The following is a 19418-nucleotide window of genomic DNA, read 5'->3' as shown; positions in this document are numbered from 1 at the left end:
GGAATTATTTGGTGCTGTCCTGGGACAGGTCCCCCTTGTGTGGGAGCCTGTGCCTGAATCCCTCCCTGGCTGTTACCTGCCTTGTGGAAGGGGTTCCCTCTATGCAACACCATTGCTGTTCTTGCAGTTCAGAACAGCCGAGGGCTCTGTGCCATTTCTTCCTGCATCTCCCAACTCTGGGCCCTTACCTTGCTTCTGTTAAGCTGGGTTCCCCTACCACAAACCCAGAAGACAGTCCAGATTGATTCTTTTTCCTCCCCCACAACTTGCTTGGTGATCGTCTCTCCAACTGCTCTGTAGCTTCTAATTTCCTGCTGGTTCCTTCCGAGTCCCACCAATCTACTTCTCTTTTTTTCTTTCTAAGTTTTTTGTTCGTTTGTTTTGAGTCAGGGTCATTATGTAGTCAAGGCTGGCCTTGAATTCACAGCGGATCCTCCTGCCTCAGCCTTCTAACTGCTGGGATTACAGTCCTGCACCTCCATGCCCAGCTTTGCCATTTTTTCCCCTAGCACCTGGATTCCTGAGGGCAGAGTCTGAATTTTGCTGTCTCTCCACTATTTTCCTCCTCCTGAATTGAACTGAATTATTTTTTAATACCCTTTCTCTCATTTGTTTGTCATTTGTCCTAGGTTCCTGCAGTTTGGGTTCATATTTATCCTGTTCTCGCAGGTTTAGCGTGTTTCTCTGTCTCTTGTCTTGTACATTTATAATTTGACCCAGAAGGATGATCAGATTTTGACTCTTTTTGTGCAGGTTTATGCCATGGGAGGAGGTGTGTCTTTCTTTTATAGCATTTAATCATCCATCTTTGTATGCTGCTGGCACTGACAGCCTAGATTCATTATTTTAATAGGGTTGCAAATGCTGATATGTAATTATAGAGTTCTTACATTATTTATTAGCTTAAATAGTTTATAAAAAGAAATTTTCTTGTTAAACATGTATTTTATTTTGTGGTACACTTGCATGGGAAGGACAGAAAAAATGGATATTTTCCCTTTATTTGACAGTTCTGAAAATAAGGCTATGGCTTCCGGGTGTGTGCCTGTAAGCCCAGCACTTGGGAGGCTGAGGCAGGAGGATCACCATGAGTTTGAGGCCAGCCTGGGCTACATAGTGAGTTCAAGGCCTGCTTGGATTACATAGGGAGACCCTGTCTCAGAAACAACAAACAAAAAGCAACAAAACACTCAAAAAAAATCAAAATACCTTTATGGTTACTGTCTTAGTTCCTTTCTCTTATTGCTGAGATGCACTACCCCATACCCAAAGGTAAAGGAGGAAAGGGTGATTTGGTTTCCAGTTTGTAGAGGTCTATAATCGGCTGGCTCTGAGGCAGGGTGGCAGAGGGGCAGCAGGTCCTGGCTGCCGAAGGACAGCATAGGCAACGAGGGAGCGTAATAGCATCTTTCTGCCCCCTTTTCCCATCCAGACTACTGGGATTAAAGTGGTGCCCAACTAATCCCTGGAGTGTAGTGGTTTAGCAATCACATACCCTTAATCCCAGCATCGCACAGTCCAGGTTCAGCCTCCTCAAGCCGTGAGCGTTGAGGTTTGGGGGGACACCTGGACACGAGCCACAAAGGTGACTTACCACCCTCCAAAGACGAAGGATGAGTTTTCTTTTTAAACTCATGAATTTAAACCCGTTTGGTTTGTTTCAATCCACTGTAATGACGACTAGTATTCTTTTTGCTGCTCAAATGGTTCTCTCGGCTAGTACAGACTTTTTGTTTCCTGAGTCCTTTGACACAATCGACCCCCATTTGTACATGAGGAAAATAAGCCTGAGGAACGAGGCAGGGATTACTCAGAGTTAAATTTAGCCTGTACTTGGTCTTTCTGAGTAAATACCAAGTTTTTGCCTTTGTGTGGCAAATAAGAATTAGCAAAGATAAGGGTGTGTGTGTGAGGTGTCAATGGTACAGCACTTACCTAGCATGTGTGAGGCCCTGAGTTCAATCCCCAGTGCCAAAGAGAAAAAAATTAGAGCAGTTTAACATTTATAAATACATTTGTATGATCTTGATTTTCTTTTTTTTTTGTTCCGGGGATCAAACTTGGGTCCTTGCGCTTGCAAGGCAAGCCACTGAACTGCTGAGCTAAATCCCCGGCCCACATCTTGATGTTTTATACTGAATGAAATATGTGCTCAGCTGGTTGGCTGTTGTTCTTCATTTCATTGGGAATATTGGACAAAATCAGTGTCAAAATACTATTTTGAAATAGATCGACGGCAGTATTTTTTTGGATAGTAGTGCGCTCTATGTACTGATGCCAGCCCCCCCCCCATGCTCTGAAATGAGCTTAGAGACGGAAAAGGTATTTTTGGTCCATGTCAGTGCTGTGACTGCACTGTGACATCCGTGCAGGCTGGGGAGGCTTGTCCTGCGGCATACGGTGTGTGTTCCTGACTGATCTCGCGCGGCGACTCCCACGTACCGTGAGCTGCATACCAGTCCTACATACTAGGACTACGTGTTGAACCATAGGAAAAGAGAGTTAGAAGCAAGGGGTAGTTTTAAACCTGGCCTGGCCGGTCCGGCAGGGTGGGGAGGCAGACCTCTGGAGCAGCTGGCCCTGGCTGGGATCAGGCTCTGACCCGCTCTCGTCTTGCCGCCTCGGCTCCCAGGTGGTGTGCATGTACCAGACGCTGGGCAGCCCCATCAGCAAGCTCACCACACTCAACTGCGTGCACTCGCACTTCATCCTGTCTGACGACGGCACTGTGGGCAAGTACGGGAGTGAAATGAAGCTCAGGAGGAACCTGGAGAAGTACCTGTCCCTGCAGAAAATACACAGCTGTGAGTTCTTTGGGGCTGAGCCAGCGGGCCTGGCTAGGGGCCTGCTTAGGAGCAAGGAGCTCCATGGTCTTCCGTGTAAGTCGGCTCTTGAGGGATTTGGTTAACACACATGGTCCCAAAGCAGACATAATTCAGGGTAAAAGATGGCGCAGAATGTGGGTGACAGTGGGCGAGAGGAAGTCTTTGGAAGACAGTATAGTCCGGGGAGGCTTCGTGGAAGGGTGGAGGCATTAGCAAGGCCTCCAGAGTATTGACAGTTGGATGGAGGGAAGGGGAAATCCACGCGAGCCTCAGAGGCATGAGGGTCCGAGCTTTGATGGTCGTGGAAATGACATTTCATGTGTGGGTGGGGTAGGGAAGGGGTGAAAACCTGACAGAGCTTTTAGAGATAAGCAGGCTACCTCAGGCTCGCAGCAGTGCTCTGAGGCAGCCGCCTTGGACTGGGGTTGTAGCTCAGTGGTAGAACACTCGCTGGGAATGTGTGTGGCCCTAGGTTTGATTCCAAGCACTGCAAACAAAATAATAAAGGAAAACAAAACAAGCAAGAAAATCCCAGGAGAAATGAAATACACAACTGTCTACATTTAAAAATTTTTGTTATTGCTGTGCCTTAATAAACCATTTCCTCCCATTTCATTAGGCTTTTATACGATGATACTATTAGCGTAACCATGACTGTGCCAGCTAGGACATTGTAAGTTCGCTTTTTAGTGATACGGAGGAAATAATAAGGAGGGGAGGTAGATGAAAAAGGAATGGAAGAAGATTATCAGTGCAGTGAAGTAGACAGAAGGAAGTATAACAGGCTCCCCATAGCCCTTGTGGAGTCTGGTGAAAAGACCCACGCGAAGCCCCCATGGCATCTGTCCCAATGTTTAAAAGCTTCAAAGCAAGCTAAGCTGTGCATGAAATGGAAAGGTTAAGTTTACGGTTATGGGCTTGGGGACGTGCTGAGCCGGAAGGTGACCGTGAGGCAGAGGCTCCCCTTCCCCCGCTGCTTCGCTTTCTCCCCTTGGCTCCACCCTGCATGTCAGGCTGGACGTGCACAGGGTCCCATGGGCTCCCCTTGTAAGGCAGAGCTCCGGCCCCATCTCTTGCTTTGACGAGCCTACCCTCGGAGAAGACATACCTGAGGCAGAGGCGTAAGGGACCCTGTAAACAGGGCCGGGAGTCCTGTGAACTCCAGGAGGTCGGGACAAGCCTTGAAGATTCCTCTCTGTGCAGGGTGGGGAAGGCCAGAGCACAGTCGCACTGGGGCCCTGCAGATGTGTGACCCAAAGTGAGGTCCTCCGGTGCTCAGGTGTGAGAAGAATGATGCGTGCCAATACTTCTTCTTTTGAAAAGTAAAAAATATTAGCTGGGCGTGATGGTGCACGCCTGTAATCCTCGCACTTGGGAGGCTGAGGCAGGAGGATCGCTGTGAGTTAGACACCAGCCTGGGCTACACAGTGAGTTCTAGGTCAGTCTAAACTACATAGTGAGACCCTGTCTCAAAAAACAAAACAAAACAAAACAAAATTGAACATGAATGCATGTGTGGCATTGAAACTTAAATGAGAAAACTATAAGATGCACAAAGTACTTTTACAACATTTCTCCAAGCCCTCCCCTCTGTTTTCCACTGTTAATATAGTTTGATGTATGTTCTTCCTGAATTATCTGGACATTTAGGCAACATTCTATACACGTGGCCAAATGCGAACATATATAAAATGGATAGCCATGTATGTGTAAGTTTTCAAAAATATGGGTGAAATGGATTATACATATCATTCTGTAACTTTTTTAATTTAATAACTCCTTTTGAGGGAAAGGTGTCATGGTTGTTCCTTTTTTTTTTCTTTTTGGTCTTCCTTATTTCAATAAAGTAATACATGATCACGATTAGAAATTTAAGCAGGGGCTGGAGGATTCAACTCAGTAATGCTGCTGCCTGCCTCACAAGTGCAAGGTCCCAAGTTCGATCCCTGGTAGCAAAACAAAAGAAATTTAAAGAGTAAAATGGAAAAATGGAGTCTACCAAAATGAAACATGTTGTAAAAGTCTTTGAAGGCTGCCCAGCCCATCTGATTTCTAGGAAATAGTCAACATTAAAAGTTTATAGAGGGCTGGGGATAGAAATCTGTGGTGGAGGATTTGCCTGGCGTGTGCAAAGTCCTGAGTTCAATCTCTAGGACTGCCAAAAAAAAAAAAAAGTTTATTGAATTGGCAAGGGCTTGATCATTCCGGGATTTCCCACAATGAAGAATTAAACTTCGGCCAGGCGCAGTGGCACGTTCCTGTCATCCAAGTACTCTGGGAGGCTAAAGCAGGAGGAATTGCAGGCCTGGGCAACTGAGCGGCTTAGTGACAACCTGTACTAAAAAAGTAAAAATCAAAAGGGCTGAGGATGTAGGTCAGTGGGAAGACCCTGGATTTAATCCCTAGATCAAAGAAAAAAAAAAAGCCTTTAGCTACCATTTTACTGGACAGAAGCTTCAAAACGTCCTCACTGAATTAATGCTTGAAGTCCAAGTTTCTGGCTTGGTCCTGATCCCATTTCTGGCTTGGATAAAGCAGAAGTTTGGCCGGTGTAAGTAATGACCACAAAGACTCATGTCCAGACACCAAAGGCCACATGGCTGAGATAGGAATGCTTTGTAACACTGTGGTATGTATTGTTTTTTATCTGAAGCAGGCTCTAGACAAGGGGTGCCCGTGGTGGGGCTGGTGGTGGAAGGAGGCCCCAATGTCATCCTTTCGGTGTGGGAGACCGTCAAGGACAAAGACCCCGTGGTGGTGTGTGAAGGCACGGGCAGAGCTGCCGACCTGCTGGCCCTCACCCACAAGCACTTAGCAGATGAAGGGTGAGTCATTGGACACTCCGGTGACCACTTTTCCATGCGTTTCTGTTCTTCTGGGTGTGCCTTTGTGTGGTTCACGTATCCTTGGAGGACAGTGGTTGAGCTTGGAATCTGTTTTTCAGTGTCTGTATTGTCCTGACCATTTACTTCTCTGCTAGGATGACAGAGATGAATAAAATTGGCTTCTTAGTGTTCCCCTAGCTCGCCCTTCATGTTTCAGTGTCCAGATCACCTGCAGATTTATTTGCCAAGTGGCAGGTTGTATTTATTTCAGGCTTTGATTCTTTCTCTTTTTCAAAGATAGTTTCTCTATCCCGTCTTATAGCTAGTGTGAATTCTTACAGCATTGGGAATGTGGTGTTTATGGTGCATAAATACAGTGCCTGAGAACTAAAATGGCAACTCCACTAATTAGTTTGGTAAACATTTATTCACTGCGTGCTTATGTTCTCTCAGCTTTCTGGGATCTCTTTCCTTATTCCTTCTCCCACCATTTAGCCCTCAGCCCTCTACTTCTAACCTCTACCCCACTCTTTTCTTACTCTCCCTTTTCTAGAGTTCTCTAGATGAGTAGTTCTTAAGCCTTTTAGAGTTTCACATCTGTTTGAGAATATGGCTGATAATTCTGGAGATTCACAGCCCTCAGGAAGTCTGTCCCTCAGCAACTCTGCCTCGAGAGCAGATCCAGCTTTCTCCTGAGCCCCTGCTCATTTGTTCTCTGGCAGAACTGTCCATAAAGACATTCTCAGAGAGGAAGGCCCATGGGTGTCTCCTACTGTGATTGCTGGTTTTGTCCCTTACCTGGATGGGGTCAGGTCATGACCATTTATTTCTGTGCCAGGACGCTGCGCCCGCAGGTGAAAGAGGAGATCATCTCTATTATTCAGAACGCTTTCAACTTCAGTCTCAAGCAGTCCAAGCACCTTTTCCAAATTCTAATGGAATGTATGGTGTACAAGGATTCTGTGAGTATTATGGGTTGATTACTCAAACTTACTGAAAAAAAAAAGTTCCCAGAATTGCAGTTTTTTCCATTGAGTTTATTGGTGCTTTTTAGGTATACAGTTCAGTTGCATTCATCACTGGGATCTTGTACCTTTACATGACAGGTCTTGGTTCTCATTTTTCCCCATACCCCTGCCCTCCCTTCACCCTCTCCGCTCTCCCCTATTTACAAAGACTTTGTTTCCATTTTTTCCTTTTTCCCATAGTTTTTCTTTTCCCTTATTTCCTTTTCCCTACCCTTCCAATTCCCCTACACCGCAGAATTGCAGTTTGGATCTTCACAATCTTTAAAATAGGGACTTTTCCCTTTTTTCACATGAACAGCTGTAACTGTATAGCTGTTCACTAGAATTTGAAGCTCACAGGAATGAACTTGGCTTCTTACTGCTTCATTGCCTCCTGTGCTTCAAATTCCAGGCTCCTTGGGGAAAAGCACTTAGATAGGATGAATATAGTATTAGAGAAAAGCTGTCAAACTCAACAAAAGTGGTAGGTAAACATTTCCAGGGAGGAAGTGAATGGTTCCCCGTCTTCAGTGAACTCAAGTCTGATGGGTTAGATGCCCGAGACACAGACTCCTGAGTAAACCCTGCAGGAGGTCATCGGGAATGTACCAGACAGTGGGAAATGTGAGAGTAAATTCTGGAATAGAAGACCGAGTCCACACGCGGGGCTACGACCATGATGTAGACAGTTTGAAAAGTGTGTAGTGTTCAGGTACAACAATCAACATTTTCATCCATGGCTTCTATTACTACGATAAATACGCAGGTATGGCATGATTCAAGTTGATCTTGCTGGGATTGGAAGACTGGACACGTTACTGGAAGGATACTGGTAACATAGTCCCCAGTCTTAAAAAAACAATTGAAAATGATCAGGCCAGACAAAGCAGGCAAAGCATATGGGAAAACATGCTGGTGACTTTTGCTAACCTCTAACAGCGATAGCACCAACCACCATGCTTATAATTAGCAGTGTACTTTCGAGTATATTTCTTCAGCTGCAATGGCCCCATGAGTGAGTTCCATATGCCCGTGGTGTATTTCCAGTTCAGAGATGTGAAACTGAAGGTCGGAGGATGCAGGCGAGGTGCACAGTCACGTAGTCAGGAAATGGCAGAGGTGAAAGCTGAGCTCGGAGATGCGGTCTTGCTCCCTGCCCAGGACACTTCGTGTTTCCCACAGCAGTGGAGTTTGGGTTCAGATAAGGCCATCAAGCTGTGGACTTAATGTGCAGAAGAATGGTTGGTCAAGAAGGGCCAGAGAAGGCAGCGGAGGATCTGCACCGTGCAGACTGTGTTCCGTTCCTGGACAGTTGGGGGTTGGTTTTTATCCAGTCCCATCTCGGAGATGGTAGGTGAAGAGAGGCGACTTTTATGTCTTTATGGTGCCATAGAGATTTTTCGGTGAACGCCTCTCACTTTGTGGCTGAGTAAGCTGTATTCAAGGGCGTTGAGATATTTACCCAAAGCTGGCTGGCTCGTGGCCTACCTGGGAGTCGGATTTGCTACTTCTGGTTCTTTTCTGTTACGCCAGCTTCCTGTACTGTGTGAAATGTGTATTCATTTCCAGGTGACTCTTTATAAATCTTTATTTGTCCTTTAAAAAGTCACCTACAAACCAGGATGACTGAGGTACACTGTGAAGACTGCTGTTCAGTGCACTCACTTGCTGGACCCATTGTCATGGTCACGTGTACTTGGGAAGACGAACGCTTAAGGGTGCAATAGTCTTAGTTCACCGGTGCAGGTGAGCAGCAGGATCTCATGTGGGATCTCTTCCAAAGGAAGATGATTTTATTAACATTAGGAATTAACAGTGAGTTTCTTCCCTTTGTAGCACACACATAGAAAATTCTAGTATATGTGGAACTTTTGAAGTGTCATTTTTTTCCAGTTGCCTGCAACTTTTTGTCACCCCGTTTCAAAAGTTTCCTCTTTTATAAGTAAAACAAAACAGCAAACAAAATCCTCTGTCTTGTTTTGAAATCACAAAATGAGGAATAGTTTCCTTAATTCATTAGCTTAAAATGTTAAGTTCTGCAGGGGTTGTTTGAGAGTATTTCTTTGCTCTTTTCCCAAATGTCAGGCTTTCTGTTTTTCACCATTGTAGATCACCATATTTGATGCCGACTCAGAAGAGCATCAAGACCTGGACTTGGCAATCCTGACAGCACTGCTGAAAGGTAGGTAACTGAAGAGATTTGCAGCCCTTCGCTTTCTATTCTGACGTCCCAGGCAGCGTGTGCCTTGGTTGTTGTTGACATACCTTGAATAGCACATGACTGTTCCTTTCTTTTACCCCAGGCACAAGCTTATCAGCTTTGGAGCAACTAAATCTAACGATGGCTTGGGACAGGGTGGACATTGCCAAGAAACACATCTTAATTTGCGGACCACATTGGAAGGTAGAGTGAAAATGAAGTGATTTGGAAAAAATATGCTGTGTGTTGGCTTGTTAGGGAGGGACAAAGAGAACACTGGCAGGTGATTGGTTTGGGAGGAGATGGGAGTTGCATCTTCATAGCAGGGCTTCCAGGGACGGCTAACACTTCTCTCTCCTCTACTCTTCTCCTTGAAAATGTTTTCCTCCGTCTCTCCAGCCTAACTGAAAGTGAAAGGGGAAGTTGGAGAGAAAATGGAACGCAAGGGTTTATTATTTATTTTTGAATGGGTACATTGTAGCACTTCAAATTTAAAAGCCATATTTAATATACCTTAAAAGCTGTATTTTTTGACATACAAAATGTGTTCACAGTAGAAGTCAGTAAAAAAGAAAAAAATGTTGCCTGTAATGCTAATCACCATTAATATTTCATTTAAAGAAATTAAAGTTGTAATTCTACTAAAGGTATGTTTGGGTCAAGCTAATGAGTAAACATTGTAAGACATCAAATTACATTAACGACTTCTCAAAAAGTACTTTCCTGGCGCAGTGAGTCCACTGTTTTTGACATTTTAAAACCATCCTAGCATTTAGCATTTATAGAATTTCTGTTTCTAGATAGGGAATTTCTGTTTCTAGATAGGGTCACACACCTGTCTTCTTTTTTCTTTTTTTGTACCAGGGATTGAACTCAGGTCCTTGCGATTGCGAGGCAGGTGGTGGCAGCACTGAGCTAAATCCCCAACCCTACATACCTGTCTTCTGATTCATCCATTCTAGAAATCTCTGGACTTCTCTGTACCGGAGGGAGGGAGGGAGGGTGTTGCGTAGCCGCAGTGTGTGTGTGTGTGTGTGTGTGTGGGTTGTTTCCTCTCCCCAGTACGTGGCTGTAGTGCAGGGAGGACCCTGAATTACCTCGGTGCCCCTGTGCTGTGTCTGAGGACTTCCTCTTTCTTAGTTTACATCTTTATGTTGATGGCGTACATTTTCAGTAACTTCTGAGAAAGGGAGTATGGAGCATAAATATTTTGAGGGCCTATTTGGCTACATTTTAACTTGTGATTAGAACTGGTTTTTCTCCAGAATTCTAAAAGCATAACATTGCTCTGGAGAAGTACACGTATTTCTGTTTTGCAGAGCCTTTGTTTCTGCCGTTTTCCCTCTAATCTGGAAATTTAAAAAATGTCATCTTTTTTCTGGCGACGGAACCACTCAGCTAACTCCCCGGCTTTTCAGGTGTTCTGAGATGTCACAGATGAGATGCCTGTCATTGTGTCTGAACATCCGTTATTTCAGACACGAGATTTCAGCTCGACATTCACGTTTTCCTTCCATTCACTTGTTTTCTCTTTTTTCCCCCTGGAGTCCTATACTCTGAGTGTTGAACCACATACACTGCTTCTCTAATCCTCTTATCTTTTTTTCTATTATGTTCTATATCTTTTGTTGATTTTTTTCTACTTTAATTTTTAAGACTTCTATGAAGCTTTTCTTTTCTAGCAGAATATACTTAATACAGTAATTTCCTAGGAGCCGATTTGTTCTCTGGTTGTATTGTCTTCCTTTGTGAATTCATTTGTGTTGGAACGTCTCTCATTTTATCTGTCCCAAGATATTGACAGTGAGTCTTTTGAAGTTTTCTTCCTGCATTATCTGATTTCTCTGGTGGATGTTTTACGATCTGTGTGCTTTGATCCTTCTGTTTAAGAGTGTGGGACAGGAAGCCCCCTAGAGCTGCTGGGCCTGTAGTTGGAGATTTACAGTAGGTTGAACTGATTTGTTCACTGAGGGCTGCTTCCCAGTACCAGCATACTTGTGTCCTTTCTCTTGCACTGGTGATACTACCAGATAAGAGTCCTCTGGGCCCCGCCTGAAAGGCAAAGCCCTGTTGCTCCCATAATGGGAGTTATTAGGGACGGTGGCTGAGAAGGTCCACAACACCGGGGAGTCAGCATGTATGCATCGATTTCATTTTGGCGCTGCTGGAATTATATGGCATATGTATTTTCAGCTTTTGTCATTTCCCACTTCACTGTCTGCCTTTCTGGGGGCTGTGAAGTCAGTTGTCATTTGACCAACAGCTTTCCACCTTCCGAAACCTGAACGCTTTGTCTCCCCTCTTGTTAACCTTGTGTTCATGGATTTCTTAAAAAACAAACCAACAAACCAACAAACTGCTGCAGTATTAATGGAATTTTATGTGGAAGTAGCAGTGGGGCAGCGTGTTCACCTTGTTATTTATACTCAGATATCAAGTAAGGTTTAAATGGAAACATGGTCTTACTTACCACAGCAGAAAATGAACAGCAGCAGCAGCGACAGCAAGCAAACAAAAACAAAAATTTTGAATTTTTATTGGAATTTTGTAAGCCTGCCCATTATTTGGGGGAGCTTTGAGATCTTTAAAATACTCAGTTTTCCGATCCAACAGCATGAGATGTTTCTTGATTTATTCGGATATCTTCACTCAGGGCCTGCGCGGTTCTGAGATTATATTTTATAATTATCACATCTGGGTAGATTTGAGTTCCAGTCCATGTACTTCTTTAGTTATTTTGACTTTATTAACTGTCTTTGGGTGTCTCTGTTCTACCTTCCGAAGACTGGCATGCTGGAGCAAGCAATGTTAGACGCTTTGGTGATGGATCGCGTGGATTTTGTGAAGCTCTTAATTGAAAACGGAGTGAACCTTCATCGCTTTCTTACCATCCCCCGATTAGAAGACCTCTATAACACAGTGAGTAGGGAGCATCTCACCAGTCATACCCCTGTGGTTTATTTATTAATTAGCATCAGATTCAACTGTCTCCTCGAATGTTCATGTACAAAGATAGTTTATAGAGAGAGACTTTCAACCCAATGAGAAATATTCTTACCAACTTCTTTTATTCTATTAAGAAATAAACACAAAGATATGAGTAAGGACAAATTGCTTTTTATTGAGTTATTTGAACATAACATAAGGCCGCTATTAAAATGTTGTTCCATGGGTCGGGGATTTAGCTCAGTGGTTCCGATACCTGCCACACAAGTGCAAGGTCTGGAGTTCAATCCCCGGTATCAAAAAAAAAAAAAAGAAAAAGAAAAAAAAGTTGTTCCTGCTGGCTCTGGTGGTGCATGCCTAGAATCTCAGTACTCAGGAGGCTGAGGCAGGAGGATTACGATGGGTTTGAGGCCGGCCTGGGCTACATAGTGAGACACTGTCTCAAAACAACAGCAGCAACAAAAATGTTCTGCAACTGCCCTGTGAAAACCTCTGTTAAAACTAATTATAAAAACTCCACTTAGGCAATTGATATATCCTTCCTTGTTTTTTGAGTATTACTTTTTTCGAACCTATCAAGTCCTGTCGTCTGTTGTCTTGACTACTCCAGGTAGTTCACAGTGTTTAGCACACACACTGTCATATTTTTGGCTAGTTTTTAGTGTAAGTACTCATTCTTTCTATTACTGTAAGCCCTCCCATCTCCTAGAGACTTTATTTAACATTGTGTGGTTTCATAACTAGCTGATGATGGAATGCTTTTGTGTGGGATTTGTAATTATGTGATAATGTTTATGCATGAGAAAGGATAGCTATAAATTGCTTGCACTTTATTGCTGCTTTTTACTATGTAGAATCAACTCTCTGCATATATACATTTTGCTTTGAAAAACATTTCGTCTAACCACATTTTCTCTTGGGAAACTCCTTAAAATGAACTAGCTGCAGCTTCATTATTAAAAATGTTGAACAAAAATTGTCCCTATTCTGAATTGAATTGAAATGGTGCCCCTGCAGCACCTGGAAATTAAAGGGGATTAATTCTTTCTTTTCTTCTTTCTCACAGAAACAAGGGCCAACTAACATGCTCTTGCATCATCTTGTCCAAGACGTGAAACAGGTAATGTAACCGGGGAGGAGTGAACATACAGATTTTGTGTATTGCCTTAGCTGTGTGATGAAGCAATTAGCAAATTTGGCTTTGTAAAATGCAGGTTTGAATTTTCTAGTGAATTACGTATGCTTTTTACATGATTTCACCACAAAACTGTACTCTTAGATTTTCCCCTAATTTACCTAGGTTTTTAAAGTGCTGATCCACCAAGTAAATGATATTAGATAATAAAACACATGAGCAGCAGTTAGAGTCGACTTCAGCTTAGCGCGGTACAGCCTTAGCTGACTCTGCCGTCAGCGCCTGCTGAACTAGAGAACTGTGTGGCTCTGTTGTCTTCGTCAGAGGCTCGGAGTGTGATTTCCCTAGCTTTCCACGTCATTGTTTTGAATATTAGTGACAGCTCAGGGATGCTATCATCTCTTCTGTGAGTCTAGGCTTTGTTCTAGGGAATCAGGAGGGATCCCCTACTCAGCCATCTCACTCATGGTGTCCCCATTCGACTTGAGTTAGGTCAAACTTGAAATTGGAATGGCTTTTTGTTTGTTACTATGGTTCATATCCACCTGAGGCACGTTTTAAGTTCTACTCTAATTTTCCTGGAGTCTAGTATGCTGTTAGCATGTGGACCTTCTGCTTATGCTGAATTGGTGGGAGAGTGAGGGAAACATTTCCTTGGCAAATTTGGAGTAAGAAAAAACATCCATGCTGATGGGAATTTAGTTTATATTAATTTATTCTATACTAAAATGGTTTTCCTTAAATTATTTCCTCTAACTTTATCATAACAAACTGAAGAAAAGGGACAAATTGTGTTAAATGTGCTTGTAACTAGCAGCAGAAAAGAATATTACTCTGAGCTGGGTGTGGAGGCACACACCTGTAATTCCAGCACTCGGGAGGCTGAGGCAGGAGGATCACTGTGAGTTTGAGACCACGCTGGGCTACATAGTGAGTTCCAGGTCAGTCTCAACTACATAGTGAGACCCTGTCTCAAAACAACAACAACAACAAAACAAAACAAAGCAAAAAATAATATTATTTTGGCTGCTGCTTGAAAAAATAAGTTACAAATGTGAAAAAGAGCAGACTTAATTTTAAGGAGTTTCCCAAGAGAAAATGTGGTTAGATGAAGTGTTTTTCAAAGCAAAATGTATATATGCAGATAGTTAACTCTACAGAGAGCCACACAGTTTTCTGGTTCAGCAGGTGCTGACGGCAGAGTCAACTAAGGGTGTACCATGCTAAGCTGCAGCCGACTCTAACTGCTGTTCATATCTTTTATTATCTAAAGTCATTTACTTGATGGATCAACACTTTAAAAGCATAAAAGTAAATTAGGGGAAAATGTAAGAGAATGGTTTTGTGATGAAATTCTGTAAAAAGTGTACATAACTTAATGCGGTTTTATTTCTTATTCATAGCTTTGTGAATATTACTCACAGTCTTCCCATTTTAGAGACCTTGTCTGGCACTCTGGGTGCCTTAAAAATTTACTGTGAATGGCAGTTGAGAACTGAAGGAACTCATGGGACATTTGTCTAAGATGTCAAAGCAGTGTTCCTTTAGAACAAGATCTATGTACTTGGAAACCTAGCACTGAGCTCGTTTGTCAGCCAAATGTTTGTCTTGGCATAGCCTAATTGTTTGATATCACATTTGGCTCTTTAACCTGTGCTCCTTGTTTTTATTTGCTCTACTTCTTTTCATGCTTTTGTTTCCCATCAGGTGTAGCCAGCACAGTGCAAAGGGTTACAGCCATTTCAACAGTGAGGTGGAAAGTTAACTCTGTGCTAATTTTGGATTAAATGCATTCACCCTAAGCATCAGGATTTTACTTTGTAATTATGTAATTTCTATCTGTGAAGCAATTTTTATACTGGATTTAAATGTGTTTTATTCGCCTGTGTGTGTGTGTGTGTGTGTGTGTGTGTGTGTGTGTGTGTGTATGTTTGCCTGCATAATAAGGGGAAGGAAAATAGAGACAGAGGTGAAGAAAGCACACAGATGTAAGAATGCATTTGATACCCAAAAAAGCATATTAAGGCTAAGATATTTTTACTTCTGAACAAGCAGACTGTGTCAATAGATGGCCGTATTAATCAAGCAGTTTGCAAAGCTGATGAAAAAGTTTACCCCGGGGCCAGGGATTTAGCTCAGTGGTACCAAAGCCTGCCTTGCAAGGTACAAGGTCCGGAGCTTGATCCCCAGTGCCAAACAAACAAAAAAAAAACAAAACAGCAAAACAAACTAAATGAAGCTCATCTCTTGGCAATTAATTTAGTTATGTTTGGATAGCATGAAAAATGAGACAGAAAAAGCGATCTAACAGTTTTAATTCATTGCATGTTTTTATTACAGCACACCCTTCTTTCTGGCTACAAAATAACACTGATTGACATTGGGCTGGTAGTAGAATACCTCATTGGTGGAGCCTACCGCAGCAGCTACACTAGGAAATCTTTCAGAGTCCTGTACAACAACCTCTATAGAAAAAAGAAGGTAAAATAATTGACAAGTCCCCTAGTACTTAGCTGTGGTGGCACCTGCTTGGGAAGTTGAAGCAGGAGGATCTGAGTTTTGGGACTGGCTTAGGGAACTTAGCCACTTAGCTAGACACTGTCTTGAAAAGAGAGGTGAGGGGATTAACAGTGTAGCTTAGAGTGAAGGCCCTGGTTTCAATCTCTAGTACCACTGGGGAAGCGGAGAAGAGTACTTTAGTGAAACTAAGGGTAATTAGTGATCATAATTAGACAGTCTGTTTGTAGACAGTTGTAAACTGCTATATGCAAAGTACTGCGTAAGTGACGTCACATAGGTAAGGAATGAACATAAAGATCAGGCATTTAGAAACTTCTAGAAGAAGGTTTATGAATAGCTACTCAGAAACAGATTTATAATAACTACTTTAAGGATATAAGACTCAAATTGCTCAGTAGATTAGCAGAGAAAACATTGCATGTTTCTTAAAGTTATCGTTACTTATTAGGAGCCGAAGGAGCCTGATTGTTACTGGAAGATGAGGCCAAGGTTAGCAAAGAAAGTTGTGGGGGAGTTAGTTGAGAGCAGGAGCAGGGATGGACGCAGCTTGCAGAAATCAGCATGTGTTTTGTGTTTTGATAAGGAGGTCGTGAAGGATGAGACTAGAAAGGTGTTTTGATGTGAGATCGCCCCAAGAGCACTGGCTATCTAGCCTTCACTTTTAAAGGAGCAGGAACGAAAGCCCACTTCACTGTAGGAAGTGAAAGATGCTTATTTAAAGGAAATATCCATTGCTTGGAGGTCTCCTGTGGCCGTAGGAGGACCGTGGCCTTGTGCAGCCCAGTGTGGAGCTTCCTACAGAAGTTCTCCTCATGTGCTTTCTAGTGAGGGGCCACCAGTATGAAATTAGCTGCTTTTCCGATTACATTTCAGTGAGGTAGGACAAAGTTTATTGAGTTTCATAGTAGATTGCTACCCAGAACAGTCACAAGTACATGACTTGGAATCTGAGAGATCTGAGATCGAATCTTAGTTTTGTTCCTTGCAGGCACATGTTTGCATCAGCTCTCCCTCACTGACTAAATACCTGCCAGTAATAACTGGAAGGAGGGAAGATTTAGTTTGGTTCATGGTAGAGAGATTCAGCCTCTGGCCAGCTGGTTCTGTTGCTGTGGGCCTCAGATGAGGCAGAACGTCAGGAAAGAAAGTGTAATGGAACAAACCTGCTCTCCTGGAAGCTGGGGAGAAGAGAGAGGCGCGGAGTTGGAGAGGAAGGGATGAGGGTCTAGAAACAGCCCCCAGTATCATGCCTCCGTGATCTACTTCCCTCGGCTAGCACGAGCCTCCATTTCCATCACTCCCCAATAATGCCAGCCAATCTCGAGCTGATCGAGATGACTCCGCTGATGAAGACAGAGCTGGAATAATCCAGTCACTCTCCAAAGGCCCATCGGCATCAGACCTTCAGTACGACAAGCTTTTCTGAAGGACATTTTGGATCCCGACCATAATGTATAATCTTGAGTAACAAACCCGACCTTTCTGTGTGTCAGTTTCCTCACCTAAGAGTGGGAATGTTAATATTCCTTTCATAAACTTGTCAGAAGGATTAATTACACAATCCCTGAAAAATCCACATTGCGGGTACACAGTGGGTATTGAGTAACTGTTAGTGATCATAGTCATTATTGGCTCTTTGCCATAAGGATAACTATTAATTCTATGCCTCAATAATAATGACAATAATTTGAGTCTTGAGCTCATTGTTTCTGTGACCAGTTTTTAATCCATAAACACAAATTGAGGATATATAGAGCAGTCCCAAATTTGTAGGTCGCATCTTATAAATTTATGTCAGTCCTTTCGAAAAGGTTTCTTCCGTTCTTGTTTCTTGTCAGTGAAAGCGTCATGCTGATAGAATGACTGATGTTGTTATTGGGCCTAACCACCTGAACCACAGTGGAGTTATTGTGTAACACCTGGAGGAACTCCATGACTTTCTAAGTTCATCGCAACCACACAGCCATTTGTGAATGGGAACTTCTCTTATCAGAACCATAAATCTTTATTGCCCGTTTTATACTTCTAAAGATAGCGTAACCAGTGATTGTGTTGTGATTTTCACCTAGCAATGGAATGCAGTTATATAATGGGGGGGGACACTAGAGTATGTTCTCTGAGATGTTAGGAAGTAACTGTGCATAAGGGCTGGAGATTTAGCTCAGTGGTGCCACCGTCTGGCTTGAAAGTGCAAGGTTTGATCACTGTTACAAAAAAAAAAAAAAAAAAAAAACCTGAAACAAAAATCAGTGTGCCTAAGAAGGAGACCATGAGAGATTCTTGTTGGGTAAGTAATTACTTTCCAGGGATATTATTTGCTTATCATGGAGGAGATATAGGATCATTGGATATTTGATAGGAAACAATATTATATTTTGCTTTCATTGTTATCTATTCTTTTTCTCTCATTTTATTCAAAAAATTGAATAACAACATATGCAGAGTGTGACCAGCTTAGCTCAGAGCCTTTGCCAGCACTCCCCTCACCAGAGGCACTCTTCAGAAAATAGAAGAGAGTCCGCAGAAAGCACATTGCATTCCCAGTTCTGCAGAACGGCCCAGCCTTACAAACTCAAGGTACCATGCACTTGCTTCTGGAGTTGGAAATAACACTGTGTTTTGCAGACTGAGATTTTTTTTTCAATTAAAGCTGGAGCAAGAGAGGTACAAATAGAGGAAGCGTTTACAGGTACCATGAACAGGTGGCACAAGTCAAAAGCATAATGCAGCTGTCCTCTTCCCACAGTGGACAGAGGCCCGTGATGTAGCACTGGCGACTAAGTGATTGTTTTGGCTTGCACTTCGGTTTTTCTTCCTCGCTCCTTCCTCTGCCCTGTCCAGACAGTGACTCAGGCAGGCAGTCTACACAGGGGTATTAAAGATTTGTGATCATGACTCTAATACCACACACCCTTGTCTTCGTTAACCCAAGACTAGTTGGGCATGAGGGCTGTTCTTTCTTTTCTGTTTTCTCAAATTGTCCCTTTGTAACTTCTCTTTTGAAGCTTTTTTGAAATGCATTTTAGCCTAATGTTACAGTATAACAATGATAACAAGCGTGTGTGCGTGCACACACACATGTGTATGTGTGTGTGTATGTGTGTGTGCTTTTCATGCATATACATACGTACAACTTGGCTATTCCTCCTCTTCCTCACCCCCTCAATCCCACTTTCTTCTGGGGGTAAGTACTTTGTCCATTTAATAAACGCTTGTCAGGTTGGCTGAAAAGGGTTTGCTTTGTAGGGATTCTGGGGTGCAAAGATACCTAGTTATCTTTGGCCATCATCAATAAACACAGATTCCCTTTATTTATGGAAACAGAAAAAAAATTACGATCGTTTGGCTGTGATCCCTCCAATTACAGAGAGCAATTCTGAACCTTTGTTATTTTTCAGGCATTATACCAAGTATTTGGTTGAATTTGGGAGATGGGCAGGTAGGGACAGATGTGATGACTGAGAAGTGGCCCCCTGCCCCCCAAGGTAATAGCGTGCAGCATGAAGGGCACCAAAGCACAGGCAGGAAGTGGTGAGGAAGCACATGGGGTTACAGTGGCATCTGCAGTGAGCTGAAGAGGCTGAGCTTCCCTGAGAGAGAACACTTCATTGCTGTTTATTGTCCTCACTAGAGAAATAGAATAGAAGAAAGAAAACATAAGACCAGTGTAGTTGGATGCATGTTGGCAACACTAGTGATATTTCTTCCAAAGGGAAGGTGGTGATTCTATTTGCTAAGGTGAGGTTAAAATAAAAAAAAAATAATAATTCTTGTTTATACAATGTGCTACTTCAACACATTGCTTGGAGAAATGAAAGGTTGTCATATAGTTACTGTCCCAAAGCAATACTGATTTAAATTAGGCTAAATTAACTTGAGATAGGGCCGGGGATTTAGCTCCGCTGTTTGGTGGCCTGCCTCGCAAGCGCAAGGACCCGAGTTCAATCCCCGGTACCAAAA

The 19418-nt window shown here is 42.9% G+C and overlaps 1 protein-coding gene across 4 annotated transcripts in view; it reads left to right on the top strand.

Annotated features, from left to right (window-relative positions):
• Positions 1-19418, top strand: part of Trpm6 (transient receptor potential cation channel subfamily M member 6) — a 152187-nt gene that overhangs the window by 43119 nt on the left and 89650 nt on the right. For 2 of the 4 annotated variants that reach the window (XM_010625469.3, XM_010625476.3), the window contains exons 7-15: positions 2633-2804; positions 5479-5650; positions 6489-6612; positions 8767-8839; positions 8961-9061; positions 11642-11776; positions 12870-12923; positions 15279-15419; positions 17901-18035. In XM_010625469.3, the coding sequence (XP_010623771.1) occupies positions 2633-2804; positions 5479-5650; positions 6489-6612; positions 8767-8839; positions 8961-9061; positions 11642-11776; positions 12870-12923; positions 15279-15419; positions 17901-18035 (1107 nt within the window). Of the gene's footprint in view, positions 1-2632; positions 2805-5478; positions 5655-6488; positions 6613-8766; positions 8840-8960; positions 9062-11641; positions 11777-12869; positions 12924-15278; positions 15420-17900; positions 18036-19418 lie in introns of those variants that run through there. The other 2 variants (XM_019207732.2, XM_033757646.1) reach the window with 2 other exon arrangements.

This window comes from Fukomys damarensis, unplaced genomic scaffold, assembly GCF_012274545.1.
Source record: "Fukomys damarensis isolate Sample0158 unplaced genomic scaffold, DMR_v1.0_HiC HiC_scaffold_31, whole genome shotgun sequence".
NCBI lineage: Eukaryota > Metazoa > Chordata > Mammalia > Rodentia > Bathyergidae > Fukomys > Fukomys damarensis.
Note: the sequence above shows the minus strand (reverse complement) of the source record. Positions and strands in the feature narration are given on the sequence as shown.